The following is a 15,854-nucleotide window of genomic DNA, read 5'->3' on the forward strand; positions in this document are numbered from 1 at the left end:
CTAATTGATAGCCTTTGCTATCATAGTGATTGAAATTGTGAAGCTGTTAAATAAGTAGAGAAAGAGCTATGTGGATTGAACATCTTTTTAATAGTGAGAATGAAAGTGTCTACATGTTATGGTTCACTCAGTGACATCTCCACTTCTGTCTGCTGTAACTAGAGCAGATCAAATTATTCATAATAAATAATGAAATTAATTTTGCATGAGATTAACAAAAAGCATTGTTTTACAGATGTCAAGGGCACAGGCAAGGAGAGCATTGCCTTAGGAGCTCTCCCCTCCTTGGCTAGGGCCTGTTACTGTGCTGTTGCAGTCCATATGAATGATGGTGTGCTGAGTTACTTCTACACTTTTAATTAGGTCAGTGAAGCATTAATAAGGGACAAAGACTGTGTCCTGTGTTACTGGAAGATAGCTGGGCAGACTGTAGGACATTTGTCTAAGTTCAGTTTCAGTTTGAATAGGTGCTAGGGGTCTAAAAACTGTGGTTGACAGACTGCATAAACAAGTCTGCACAAGTATTTGCAAGGTCTGTGGTTTCTGTGAACTTTTTTTGTAACTTAAAAAAACCAAGCTTTCTTGGGAACTCTGCAGTGCTTCTTAATTCTATTAGAAACCAGAACACATTAAAGAGTATAAAAGGTTGTCAAAAATCAAATTTTTATTTCTAGTAATAAGTATCAAGAAAGGAAGAAAACAGTTTTATCTTTCAAATGAGGATATCTTTCCTAGATGAAATAAACATGCTGTGCTTTTATGATTTTTATATTGGATATATGTGTGCAAAATGTGCATGTAAATATACTGCTGCTTCACCACCCCTTCCAGTAAACTGCTTGCATGCAGTTCAGTTGTCATTAGAGTGAATGCAGCTGGGATGCTTTGCAGTTAGCGCTAATTTATTGTTATGTTTATGAAGGCAGAGTTGAAGCTCGGCAGGTATGAACTCTTGACTCCAGTATTCCTTGGCTTGCTCAGGCCAATGTTTCAGAAAGAAAACAGCAAATCTAGAGGTGATGTTTAGATTTTTCAATCCCCTGCTTTTGTTCTGGTCAGATTATGACTTCCCTCTTTGATTACTGCCTGAATTGTAACATCTTCACCCCTCTGTTGAATAGATTTAAATACAAGTTTTTAATATCATTTTATGAATCCAACAAGCTTTCTGGGTTTTGAAACTGTTATTTTCTGGATGTTTGTTAGTTGGTGATTTTTTTTTTTTTCCTTTTTTTCTTTTTTTTTTTTCTTGCGGGTTTTTTGTGTGTGTGTTTTTTTTTTTTGTTTTTTTTCTTTCTAACATGACCAGTGGTTTTGTCTTCTGTTTTGACTTGTTGATCACATGAACTGTAGGCTTCATGATAAAGAAGCAGCAGTTTAGCAGTGTTTTCCTTCTTTTCAGAAATCCTCGTGACTCTCCTCCACACCCCAATATCAAGTACTCCTACACTATTTGTCTTTTCTGGAAAAATATCTGTTGTAAGTCTGAGTCATGCTGTCATCTGGAACTAGAAGCTTGGATGTTTTGAGGGTTCCTGGTAGGGATTCATGGGGTAATAGCAAGTAACATTTTAATTTCTGCAAGCTTATAATAGATTAATGATGGCTGCAATTATTAGTTTAGGAATAATGGTTTTGTTTCTTCTGTTAGCATTTTTTTCAAGATGGAATGGAATGAAGCCATTTGAAAAAAACATAACTAGAATATATGACCTGATGCCCTGCTTTCACCATCTAACTTACAATAGAGGCATGAAATCTGTGTGACTGTGGATGGGGTGGTTTTGTTTGTTTGTGGGGGTGTTGTATTTTTTTTTGTTGTTGTTGGTTGGCTGGTTGGGGTTTACATACATAACAGCTGTATGTAGATTGTTGCATACTGCCGTTTGTTCCATTAATTTTAAGGAATTAAGAAGGGAAATCAGTCTAAACCTACATGGAGCAAAACCGAAACCAGGATGTTTACTACAACAGCAATTTAAAGAAACTGTAGTAGGTAAAAGTACAAAGCATGTGAAGAGTATGAATCAAATCTGCAATGCTCTTCCCCCTCCTGTATAAGCACCATGCAGCCCACACATTGAAATTTTCCACTAGTCTGTACTTCTCAAATGTGAAATACTTTTAGTATCTGAAATGGAATTTTGAAAGAAAAGAGTTACTGCAGTTGCACATGTACAAAGGCTTGAACAGTCCTTTGTTAAAATTATTATTTTAAACATAGCTGTTTAATATAGCTAGCAACTGTTTTTCTCTAAGTGCATAAGTAATATAGGAGGGGAATGTTTTGAAATAGGAGGCAAATTGTTTGGTTTGCATTCATGATAGGGTCTAGTAAAGAATAGGCACCTAAGTCTTATAAAGGAAATAGTTGATTTAATTATGGGTAGGTGGTATAATCTCTCTTATTCTCCTTTTTCTCCCGAAGTTTACTTCCTTTAAGTCTGATGTTCTTACCGTCTTTTCTTTCTTTAAGTTACTTGAGAGGTAGCTGTAATTTAGAAGACTGTACTAGCTCTTTGAACTGCTTAATTGGTGTTAATAACCTGTTTGTTTTCTTTTCTATCCTGTCCAATCCAAAATGCTGTGCTAGAGTATCACCCAAGAATATGTACAATTTGCAGGCAATGGTCAGTCAAGTAACTTCCTTTATACCTGCCTGTGCAGAAGTATAGGGTTTGACATGAATAGAACTCTTATGTGCTAAAATCAGGAATCTTGTTGAAGCTGAGCCAGTGTCTTTGCTAGATTTCTAATTTCCACTGCTTGCTGCCAAGTATATTAGAGCTGTCTATAAATAGTTTGTGGAATTTTTGAGTGAGAATAAAAAAAAACCCTCAAGTTCTTTTCTTTCCCCACTGTTTCAAACTACAACTGAGAAGCTTTAACTTTTTTTTGGTTTTGTGGGTTGTTTGTTTGTTTTGGTTTGTTTGTGGTTTGGTTTGGGAGGCAGTTTGGTTTTTGTTTCGTTTTTTTTTCTCGCCTGAAACTTTCACACACAAGTTGTTCTTTCAGGATAGTTATAAATTTAAAATTTTGTATTTTAATAACAATAGACTCAAGTAAAATTTTTCTTGTGGTATTTACAGGTGTGTTCAAATGTTTGTGGTTTGTGAGTTGTTTTTTTGTTTCCTACCTTCAGCATGCTAAGTCCAGGTTTCTACAGTACTACTCTAGCTTACTTTTGCAACCTAGGATAAAGGAACCTCAGATTATCTTGCTATTTAGCTGTGCAAAGTTCTCCTGAAAGTGTTTCATATTCTTCTGAGTCTTTCCTCCTGGTACACCCTGAGAAAAAGTTTGTGCTGCATTAAACACAGCCCGGTACAGAACTGCCGGTAGCTTTGTATGTTTAATTGGCAACTAGGGAGAGCTGTCCTTCCCTGTAGAAGTGAGCAAAAAGAGTGGAAACTGACTGAGAAGCCACTCCTATACAGCAGGGGTGTGAGAGCTCACACTGTGGATTAAAGCATCTTCCAAATGTTGTCTTGATTCCCAGTGGTGCTGGGAGTTCTGTTTCAAGACTGCAGCATCATCTGGCTGGCAGTGTCTATGTCAAATTTGCATTATACTAACATCCCATTATTACAAAATATGGAATTTTGTAAATTTTCTTTTGTGCATTATGACAGCATTCACAATTGGTGTAATATTAGTGAATAATGTATTCAGTGCTTAATAAATCCAGAAAGAGAACGTATATTGCTTGCACTAAATGACTGCAGAGGCCCTGGAGCTTATGCCTGAAGTTGAAGTAGAGTCCCCTTGGCAGCACCAGAGCTGTGGGGAGCAGAGAGCACACTTGAGATGTTGGGTAGTTGAGGGTGTCTGTTGACACATCTCACAGCCTGCAGGAGCAGATTTGTGGAGCAGAGCAAGTTATGCTGATAATGCAGTGTTTGTGCTATATACAGTTCTGAAGGGTCTTACTTTGACTAACTCTAGTGTGGCCCAGAGGGCTGAGTACCCATTACCAGTAGGAGTCTATCACCTAAAAGGAATCCAGTTTGATAGTTCCAAGGCCACAGTATAATGTGAAGCAAAGCACAAATTAGAGCGGAACAGGAGATGCAGATGCATGCTCCTCATCTGAAATAAAATAATGCAGATTTGTGCTAAATCTACCAGATTGGTGTACAGACCCTCAGATAAGACCATAAAATTATCAGGAATGAAGGGTATGTTTTGGTAGAAAAGCTAATAGATGGGTTATGACCTAATAATTGTATGTTCTTCAAATTCAAAACATTCACTTATGTAGTGAACTTTTATTTTTAGAGTACCTGTTTTAATAGTCAATTACTGAAGAATGAGCACAGACTTCTTTTTGGTGGAGGGAATAGTGTTACAATGCTAAAGAATTTAAATTAGTAGAATTTACATTAGTAGCAGAATATTTTTTTGTGAGATTTTTAAGTCAGTGTTATCAAGACCATAGGAATAAAAGTATGCACTTTTGCTCACTCGAGTACTGAATAACTTTGGATTTAGGTTCTTGTCATGGGTTAAGCAGCTGCGTGCTGACTCCCCCCCCGTTCTGCCCCCAGCTCCTGAAGGAATGGGGAGGAGAATCAAAATAATGTAACTCCCATGGGCTGAGATAAGGACAATCCAGAAACTAAGGTATAACACAAACCACTACTGCTGCCATCAATAATAATAATGATAAGGGAAATAACAAGGGAAGAAAATACAATCGCTGACCACCCACCGACCCATACCTGCCCTACCCGAGCAGTGATCTAGCCCTTCCAGGTAACTGCCCCCGGTTTACATAGTGGGCAGGATGTGTATGGAATGCCCCTTTGGCTAGTTTGGGTCAGGTGTCCTGTTTCTGCTTCCTCACAGCTTCCCCTCCTCCCTGGCAGAGCATGAGACTGAAAAAGTCCTTGATCAGAGTAAACATTACTGAGCAACAGCTAAAAAGATCGCTATTATCAGCACTGTTCCCAGACTGAAAGTCAAAAACACAGCACTGCACCAGCTACTAAGAAGGAGAAAAATGACTGCTACTGCTACACCCAGGACAGTTGATTATGAAACTTCGTGGCTGTGTTTTATTCACCAGGAGATGAATGAAGACCTCTTTTTCAAAAGTATCCTGCAGTTACCTGTAATTTGAAGTCCCTCTGTGAGGAGGAAAGGACAGTATGAGAACAAGGGGGGTGATATGAAAGCATGGTATTGGGCAACAGGTTTTAAACATACAGTGCAGACTTGAGAGCACCATACCTAGTGTTTTATATCCAAGAAATAATTTTGTAAGCATAAAATGATAGATATCAGTGGTTGTAAAAAGTAAAAAAAAATCTAAAACCTACATAAAACAATTCTGTTGCAGAATTGATTCTTTGATTCTTGTCTTAATTTTCTAAATAGAGCTATGTCACAGTTGGTCTAAAATAAAAATGCTACTATAGTAGCACTGAGTATTGTAAACAAATTTTGTGCTTTATCTGTTTTTACAGTGAAATTTTATGTGCTTACTTCCTTCATTTATATCATAACCACATTTAAAGAAGCCACTATTTAATAGTTTCATCTTTTAGTAAATTTTTATTTTCCTTAATTAAAGAAATTAACTATACCATTGTAGTGTTTAAGTATACAACACTGTCTCAATGTTAATGCTTGCTTTCACTGTTCGAAATTTTAGATATATTTACTGTATCTTCTCTGTAGCAGATGTTCTTGTGTTACAGGGATTTGGAATAAATCTTGGTCACTGTTGCTCAGCTTGCCTTTAGTAGAGAATTCAGACTGATATCCGCACAGCAGTAAGGCTTGCTCTCAATGTTTGTCTATTGCATGTGTAAATTTATATTAAAAGAAAGTTATTTAAACCCTTCCTTACATTAAGGATAATTTACATCTTGCTGCACAGTTTAGTGCTGTTTTACAATTGACCTGAAATTCCTATGACTCCATTATTTAACCCTAAGGAAATACGGAAAAGAACTGCACCTAAGTAGTTAACACCAAACTGTAGATTTAAAAATTAATACAAAATTTGTCAATAAGTCCTGCAAAGATTCTTCATCTAAACTGGAGATTATTGATTGGTTAATGCCTAAAAGTCAGTACTGTCACTCATGATGCTTTTTAAATGGCCTTTTGTCCTGAATTATATGAATTTATGCAAAAGTGTGTGGTGTTCTTTGTCAAGGAAACAAGCAACAGCTGGGTGTAGGATAGAAACTTCTGGTCGAAAATGCAAGGCATTATATTAAAAACCAAAGCAACAGTAAAAATATGAAAATGATATGACTGTGTATCCTGAATTTTATCTTGACTAGTTAATCCAAACACATACTGGTGCACAAGTGAGTTAATTTGATTGCATGCATGTCTCTAATCAGAAGGATGCAGTGATTGCAAACTAAGCCATCAGAAGGCAGGAAATGATGAAGTGATGACACCTGTAAAGGCTGTGACTGGTTTCTGTAGGAATCTGGGAATGACACTGCTGCTTCACTTTGTTTGTAAACATAGGAAAGTAACACATGTTGCTTGGCTTCAGTGGACTGTGTACTCTGAGCTCTGCCGCACCTTAATTTGAAGTATTCCTTGTAGCAATAATACTGTCTATTTCATGAACTGTTCAGGGAGGGTAAGTTTCAAATGCTTAGGCTGCTTGCTCATTTTGTTTTGTTGGGTTGTTTTTGTTTTTCCTCTTTCTGTTTGCTACACTTTCAGTTCCTTGTCTCTTGAAACTGCATGTGTAGCTCTGTGCCTCCATTCTGAGGAAGAAAAAGTCTGAATTTCTGTAGTGCAGTTTACCAGTGGTAGGAGAGCATCTTTGTGCATGTAGAAGAAAATGCAGGAGAAACCCCAAGCCTAGTCCCTTTTGTTACCCCCGTTTTCATTTGGGATTATAGAAAGTGGATTTTTTTTTCTCAGTTGCATAATCTCAATTTGCTGTTTACTGCTCCTTCTGCAGTACAGGAATGTTTGACAGCAGTATGGCCATATATACCTATGGATTTGTAGCTCTTTGCTGTTGCTACAGCATGAAATCCCCATGGCCAATGCGTTTAATTCTAAATGCACAGTAGTTTAACAAATGTAGGTGCAAAGTGTTCAGGAGATGAGGATGTGGTAAACAATGTTCCAAAAGACTGAGGAGGACCCTAACTATTTTTTTGGCTCATTAGCTGCATGTGACCTACATGTACAAAATTCAATATAGTATTTTGAACACTGAACAAATGTTTTTTGATCATAGGATGGTTTGAGTTGGAAGGGACCTTTAAAGATCATCTAGTTCATCTGGAAGGGGATGGTAGTACTTGTTTTTCTTTTGGTTTTCCCCATGCCCTGCTCTGAGCTGTAACATCCTAACTGTAGGTTAACCATAGGCACTTTTCTCCCACGGGCTTGGCAGATGAGTGTGACTGTGGTTCAGCCTGGCAGGGTGTCTTTAGGTGGAGCTTGTTTGTGCTGAGCTGTGCTTAGATATTTGCAGGAAGTGGCAGGGGTGGGATGGCCACTGACCAGGACTGACACAAAATATGCCATCAAAAGAGGTCATTTCCAAGAAGGGTGTTAGAATATAACAGGAATCATGGATGTTTATTTCCAACTCCAATATCTAAATTAAAAAGAACATTGCTGGTTTTGGACTAGGGCATAATAGGACTGGTGTGAATTGGGGTTTTTTAGTGGGGTGATATGTAGTAAGGCAGCACCAGTTTATTCATGGAATTTTAAAGTGAAATGCTTATTTTGTTAGCATCATCCACACTTGGTCAGTTAAAAGCAAAATTTAGTGAAGATTAATGTAACGTAACTTCAGCTGAGAAGAGGCAGTGCAAGCAAGTTGAGTTTACTCTGTGTAAGGTGCAAGGTGAACAGGAACTTTGCGAGTAGGATGAAAAAAGGAAGTTTGATCATGAAGTATGTTGTCTAAAGTAAAGCAAGTTAAACATGTACTGTGATAAAGGGTGTTCGGAAGCACATTAAATACAGGAAGTATTGTTGATCTCTTGTCCATGATAATTGTGGTTCAAGAGAAATATCCCGTCCAGTCTGCTTGTGTAGCATTCATTGTGCACCACAGTACCTTTCAACTCAAGGTAGTTTAGAAAAGGCTTTCTCTTCATAGCCATTCAGTTACAGCAGTTCCTCAGTTTATAGAATTCCAAGGCTTTTGCTAATGGCAAAGGCTTAATCTTGATATTGAAGAATTTAGTTTCAGTGGAGATATGAGCACGTTTTTTTTCCTGTGGAGAGTGACTGTTTGGTCTAACAGCAAAAAATAAAGGTAATTTAAATGTGGGGTTTATCACTTAGGCTTTTTCATTTATCATTTCAACAGTCAAGTTCATTTTGTAAAACACAATCTGGATGTAATGGATTCCTAAGATACATGGTGTTCTTCCAAAATGAAGTTACAAAATTTGATTTTAAAATCATGGTAGTCAGTGTCACATGTACCAGTTTTTTGAGTGCATTTAACAACATTAATTGGTTCGCTGTGTGTTCATATTACTAGTTTTGCTCAAATTGAAACTAAAGCAGGGGTTTAATTTGAGTCTTCATGCTATTTAAAGTATATCAGTATTTAAATAAACAACTTCTTTATCTGAAACCTCCAACTTAATGTACTTAGAATGCAAAAGCTTGTCTTTAATCTGAATGTTGTAAGGACATTAATTATTGGGGTGGAGGTGTTGGTGTCTGGCTATGTTTTTTTAAAACAGTGAATCTGAGTAAAAATTAAAGGAGAAGCTCATTCCAGGACTATAGGCCTAGTTTTGTGTTCTGAAGTGATATGCAGGTAATCCTTTGAGTCTGATACTGACCTCGCTTTGAGAACAAGCTCTTCTGTGTAGGCTATGGGAAATGAGATGTAGGGGGGTAACATCCTAGAATGTTGCACTGTGGTTAGCCTCCATTAGTCTGAGCATCACTGCTACTGTTTGGGCTACAAATATATAGAACTTGGCAGCTATTTTTTCCAAACATACAGTGTTTTTGAAGTGTGAAAGCATTGGGTTTTTTTTCCATACTTTCCTCTTACAGTTTTCCTCTGCAGTTTTTTTGGAATGTTGCTGCTGCAAGATTTTTCTTGTAGCTAGCCCCACTCCCCTGGCCTGTGTTTATTTTCCGATCTGTGATGAAACTCAGAAGATGTTAGCAAGCCAAATACCTTCCAAGGCTATGTTTTTTTTTATCTTTCACATAGTTTTGTTTTCATCTCCTGACTTCATATGGGAGTATAGGGCTCATGGCTCTTGGACCAGGATGTTTGGAAGTGACATTGTAAGGTTGTAGGTTTTCCAGGGTGGGGTAGGTGGTATTTAATGCATTTCTATATAGACCAATAGGGGACAAATGTCCCAGCTGCTGGGAAACCTTAAGGTAAATCTAGTGTCACCTTGCTTCTGTGGTCAGTCAGCTGTGAGACACAAATGAAAAGGAATTAGTTTGTTTGTGCCTGCCCCTAAGACAAGACAGCATCCTAACCTGCAGGACTTGAGTTGGGATAGGTAAAAACTGACAAAGGGGTCTCCCGTCTTTCTGCTGTGAAAATAAAATGGAATTTTATGGACGAGTGTCAGAATCAGTGACCAGCTTCGACCATAATCATTCTTTGAACTTTTGAGAGATTTTTAAAATTATCAAAAACAGAAAGATACCTCAGAACTTGCGAATTGTTCCATACTGTAAATACACTATATAAAGAGTCCAACTCATTTTGTAGCCATTTGGCTGATTTATTTTTTCAGTTGCAGTCAAGGAATATTTGGAGATACTACCAGCAGCGGTGGTAACAAACTCACATGCACTTAATTAGAAAACCATTAAAAGTACTTTTCAGGCTTTTTGTACTATAGGTTACTTATAATGTATAGGTTACCAGTAGTTTAATGTATCTTGTATCCTATTTATGCATTTATTTTTCTTTTTAAACATAGTAAATGCTTGAGGTTTTATCTTGAGTTTTGTTCATTTGAATTTTTTAACTCAGGTGCAGTTCCTGACCATATCTTAAGCTTCAGGACTAAAGCTGACATATATTTCTCTTTAATACTTCACACTTCAAATAAGTGGTCCGTTTGTCATAAGTATTCATAAGAGGGTATGAAGGAGATGGGCATAGTCCTGGCTACTCAAATGAATTTTTTTTTGTTTTTTTTAAGAAGTTACCACCAAAAAAAAAAAAGTGATGGAATGTGTTAGTTTTTAAAAAACAAACCTGGTTTCTTTCAGTCAGAATGGATTTGTGCAGGAGGTTCTCAGTGTGTGTTTTCTAACACTGTGCTATCACACAGAGCAGTACTTAACCAGCTCCTGTAACTAATGTGAGCAAACTTTGCATCAAGTTTTGTTTGGTGGCGCATGTTTTAGTTTAAAACTTCAGGTTCAAATAGGAGAATAGTAAATTCTTTAAAACATCAAGAAATATGAAGGCTTACTGGTGACCTAAGATTTTTTTTAATATACACTTGCTTTGCTGCATTAAATAGACTAACAGGAATTTCAAAGATAATTATTTTCCCATACCTTACTGGAAATTTCTGATGTGTTATCCGATATATTGATATTCTGGTGGGCTCAGTTTATATGGAACCATGTGACATAGTTGTTGAGATCATATAAGTATCATTGCCTAAAAATTTCGTAAAGGTGTTCGCATTTAGTAATGCTTAAATGGCATCTGAATATACCTGTTTTAGTGACAGTTCCCAATAAAAAAGGAACAAGTAATCTGAGAGGTTTCTGAGGTTCGTCCTTCATGTATTGGGAAGGAAGTAATTTTAAAAACCCACCTAATTTTGATACTAAAATACTTGGATCTGAATCAAGGGTTCATTTCCTTGCCCATGGCAAGGGGGTTGGAACTAGATGATCTTAAGGTCCTTTCCAACCCTGTTCTATGATTCATTACACATTAACGCTTCTAACTAATCACTGAAGTCAGGTTGACAATAAATGCGACATCACTTTATGTAAAGAGATTGTTATTGTTCTTAATTGTAAATATGCATAAAGCATGTTTAGATGGAAAATACTAGTATTACATTTTTGGATAACGAGTTTAGTTTTCTTAATTTAACACATTAAAGTCAATGTGTACAGAATTTGGATTCAAGACCCTATTTTAGTATGCTTCTCATTGTTACTGCTTCATAGTATTTTCATGTTTTGTTACTGTATTTTTATCAGAACTGATTATATTAAAATTCTGTGGGTTTTGTTTTCCTGGCTTTTATGTATAGGCAGCTTGTCTGTAATTCAGATTCTGGGGACATTAGTTGAGTGCCCAGCTTATTGATGTCTTCAGTGTAATTACTTAGGGGGCTTTCATATTTCTAAATGTTTGTGAATGCTTTTCTTTTTTCTGTGCTGTTCATTTTCAGAGCTCAGTAACAACTACATATACAGTTGTATGTGCTGATAACCCTTTTTTGAAAATAAAAAACAACCAGTGAAAAATCCCTACTGTAATTTTGAAAGATAAAATAGCAGTAAGCTATTTTTAGCTTAGAAGATGAGGTCTGGAAATGTGTTACTGTTTTCCTTATGTTGATGGAAATAATAGGAAACAAGACAATCCAAAATGTGCTTCTGTGGAATTGGTTACAAGCAAAATCTCTTTACAGCAAAGATGGTGTTTATTTTTTAAATGTAGAACTGTTACTGAAGACATGAAATCTGAGCAGCAAACACTCCTTAGCATGCCAGTCTATATGCAAAGCGAAGAAATTAGTTGGAGAATAGCTTTTTAAAACTTTTAAAAGAGGTTTTACTTTTTAAAATAGTTTAACTGGAAGATAGTTTCTCACTAATAGATTATTCGAAAGTTTTTGTTTTAAAGTACTTCTTTCTTTTGAATGTTGAAAATAGTTACAGGGTGGATTTTTTTTCTTTCAAATTGAGACATATATGTAAATCTATGCAGTGAAATTAGTACATAAAAGGCAACACACGTTACTTTTAAGAGTCCAAGAGCTTATTTTTTCAAACAAAACCACTTTGCTGTCCTTCTGCATATTCTGATCGTCAGGTTTCTAACTGTATTGTCTCTTTAGGAAGTAAAATACCTTACATCTTCATGCATTTCGTGTTAACCCTGGTAACAATGTGAGAAACATTTTACTTGTAACTACTGCAAGGGACCAGCATTGAGATGCTTACTTAGGTTATATGTTCTAGGTCAACTCTGACCATGGTCTTTAACCTTGGTATAAATGGACTATTGAGTTTTCTTCAAGTATTTAATGTTCTTGTTACCCAGATATATCACATATATATTGTAGTGCTGGCCAAACAACTGTTTCCACCAGATGTATGAAAATTTTCATAACATGGCAAATCATCAGTATTACAAAACTTTGAGGGATGAGTTGTGGTTTTAAATTTTGCTTAGTGATGTATTTAACGTTTTAGATTCACTGCTTATGTTCAAAGGAATTTATTTGTGAAAGTACCCTTTCCTCCTGAAATGCCTGGAAGATTTTATTAAAAATTTGCTTTAAATGTTAAAAGATGTTGAATAAAGGAGTCTGAGAGCTGTTCAGTGTTACAAATGTGCACCAATACAACTTTATCTGTCACATCATGTACCAGGGCTACCCCCTGTCAGCAAATGTATTCACTTTAGCTGACTTTTACTTTGGTGGAGTGCAACGTAGTAGGACAAGTAGTAGGATATTTGAAGGAATAACTTTTTTGTCTCTAACTCTTGACCACATGGGTTTCACTGTTCACCTTTGCAAGTATATTTCTGTTTAATGAATGTTAATAGGGATTTACTCTTAAAAGTAGCTAGTTTCTGTCTATACCTGAAGCATCTTTACCGAGAAGGGGTTTAGGCTGCAATTGGTTATGAAATAGATTTCTTTCTGTGGATGTTTCTATTTGCATAGCATTTACTTACAAATCATGGTAGGAGGAGGTGGGGGAGATGGACTGAAATAAACCTTTCTTGAAAAGAAAACATATTTAAGTAGATACAAAATCATGCAAAGTCCACCATCTAAAATGCCTGAAGTTTCTCAAAACTCTTTGTTACTATCAGTTTTTTGTTCCTTAACTTTATAGAACACTTAATTGTTCTGGTACACTTATGATACTTGGGTTCTTTTTCATTGTATAGTAACTTCTAGTTTTTCTCTTAAGTTTTGTCATAAAATGAGTGTGGGACCTTAACTGTTTAATATTAATTAAAATAACTTCAGTTTTGTTCTTTTTGTTCTATAAAAGAGTATCTGAAGAATTTTTACAAATTTTATCTTGGAAATTAGCTTATTCATTATGTTTAATTTTAGGAAATGGTGCTCTTGCAGAACATTCTGAAAATGTGCATATTTCAGGAGTGTCAACGGGTAAGTCATTTTTTGTAATGTTTAAATTTCATGCATGACTTAAATAGTAAATATTGAAAGCCACCTGGTATCTTATGAAGAGATATTTGGCTATAAAAATTATTACTGCCTTTTGCAGCATGTAATAAGGAATGAAGCAACTGGAACATGGAAAAATTGTCATAAGATAAAATTGATACCTGCATGCTCATGAACAGATTATGCCTTTCTAAGTGGACTGCTTAATTATTTTCCATACAAACATTGAACTAAGAGAAAAGTTGGTTTAAGTTGAATTGATATTTTCTTTCCATAGTAAAGTTTTCATGAAATGAAATTTATTGAAATGTAATTTTGGACATTGCTACTATCAAATAATATAAATCCAGGAGTTATGTTTCGCCTGATTAGATTGAAGCAGTAACTGAAATTACTGTACAGCTGACTGCACAGTTTCTTTAATACAAGGAAAAAAAGAGTTTCAGAACTCATGAAACTGAGAAACTGATGAGATGCTGAGGGTGTAAAAGCACCACACGTTGCTCATAGATTGCTGCATTCCCTTCGAGTAAATCAGTCTTGGGCCTCTTCTGAGCAGGAGCCATGGCTGGGGCTATTCTGTGTTACTGATGTGACTGTAAGTCTGTTAAGGCATTAGGTGATACCAGTCTATAGCCTTTGTTCTTCAGGTGTTAAGCAGTGTCAGCTAAGCTGCTGGTTGTGTTTTCTGATACAGATACTCAGAATGTGTGCAACTGGGAAGATAAGTACTCTTCTTCGGTGGGTAGAAGAATACAAGCCTGATTCTTTTCATAGGGAAGCTTCCACTAATCCCTGGAAATCACACAGATTTTCACAATTTTCTCCTAAAATAAGAGTCAAAATGTGAACTCATCCTTTTTGGCAACAGCTTGCACATGTTGCTGTAGTTACCCTGTAGTATTGCTTCAAATACTACATTGCTACTTGTGCACATGGTTAAATTTTTGGATGAATGTGTAGACAGTGGGTGGTCTCTGTTACTGGACACTACTTTCCTTTTCCTGAAAGGATTTGCCACACAGACTGTCAGAAGTCTGATTATAGAAGATCTTTGCTACCCATTCTTGTGCTGCATCATGGAGAAGGTTGTTCCTGTACAACAGCAGTAATGCACCAAGTATATAATAGTATTTTCATGGCACACTGTAAGCAATAAATGATAGCACAGGTACTTGCTGCTGTTGGAACAATTGTTGCTGGAATTGCATTGTACAAGATAGCCTAAAATCTAGCTATGCAGCTTTCAGGATAAGTTTTAACAACTATTTACCTCATTGTTCAACAGTCATGTCACAGGTTGCAATATAGGCAGAAAAGCATCTGTTGGGTAAGAAGCGAATGGAATTTTTGACTCTGCTTTCAGTACTTTGGCCAGCATGCTTGAACAGGCAGTGCCAAGAAGAGAACATAATGTCCTTTCTACACAGGATAACAGCAGCTGGTAGACAGACCTTTTAACTACTGACAAGAAAGATCCAGTGAGGACTTCCATTTAAAAATAAATAAATAAATAAATAAATAAAGCTATCTAGAAAAGTGGTTCGGTGGTCCTTTGTTGTATTGTAACATTCCAGCTGGGGAAAAATAAATGTCTTGCTCTTAAAAGTTTCTGTCTTAATAAAAAGTTAAAATTCTTAACTAGAGAATTTTGAGATAATGGGTATGGGGGTGGTCTTTTAATGAAAATCTGAAGAAAGTGTGTAGACAGATCTGGTGGCATTTTTCTTACAGTCTTTGTATGTACTTCTTAAATGTTAGATTTATGGCTCAAGTATAAAAGATGAGAATGGATTTAGATAACTTTTGAGTTCTTTCAAAACCATCTGGGTTTCCCAAACATTTTTTATTGAACTTGCAGATTATGTGGTTCATCAAGCATACCTGGACAGCTTTATATTTATCAGAACAATTTTAAGCAGAGTTATAAAATAGAACCAAAAATATCTGGCCTTTAATCTTTCTAAATCCAACTTTGATGGTAGATTTCCTATCATGCTGCCACTGTAAGGCTACATGACCTACCTTACTAAATTATGTTTTAATAGCACAGACCTCCTTGGTCTTTGGTATTTATGCTTCTGCTGTATATCTGCCAAGTTATAGGTACACCTCTAATATATGAGCATGCTTTTACTACCAACAACAATAATGGAATGTTGTCTCTTGTGTATAAGCTATCACTAGAGAACAAGCAGGAAATATTTTCAGGTCTGTCTTTGGGGTATGTTGCACCATAATTGTCACAACTGCAAAACCAGTCTCCCCTTTTTTTTGCACTCCTTTTCTCCCTGCACCCCTTCTTAAAGAACTTCTGCATTGGTGAAAACACTTGTCCCTAACAAAAATACTGTGATTCCTTTTCACTGGGTGTGTCTCTGCATTGCAGAGCAAAGGGTATTTTAAATGAAAGCTTTTCAGCTTGACCTGGAGGCAAAGATTCCTATGCCTTCTTCTCCTGTAGTTCTCCAAATAAGACTTTCAGTGGCTCCTGAGAGTTAC

At 36.3% G+C, this 15,854-nt stretch overlaps 1 protein-coding gene across 1 annotated transcript in view; it reads left to right on the forward strand.

Moving 5' to 3' along the window:
- The window catches only part of LRP12 (LDL receptor related protein 12), a 52,626-nt gene that overhangs the window by 18,332 nt on the left and 18,440 nt on the right, over nucleotides 1–15,854 (forward strand). The window contains exon 2 of the mRNA XM_005150915.3: nucleotides 13,278–13,334. Within this exon, the coding sequence (XP_005150972.1) occupies nucleotides 13,278–13,334 (57 nt within the window). The remainder of the gene's footprint in view (nucleotides 1–13,277; nucleotides 13,335–15,854) is intronic.

The sequence above is a fragment of the Melopsittacus undulatus genome, chromosome 1, assembly GCF_012275295.1.
Source record: "Melopsittacus undulatus isolate bMelUnd1 chromosome 1, bMelUnd1.mat.Z, whole genome shotgun sequence".
NCBI lineage: Eukaryota > Metazoa > Chordata > Aves > Psittaciformes > Psittaculidae > Melopsittacus > Melopsittacus undulatus.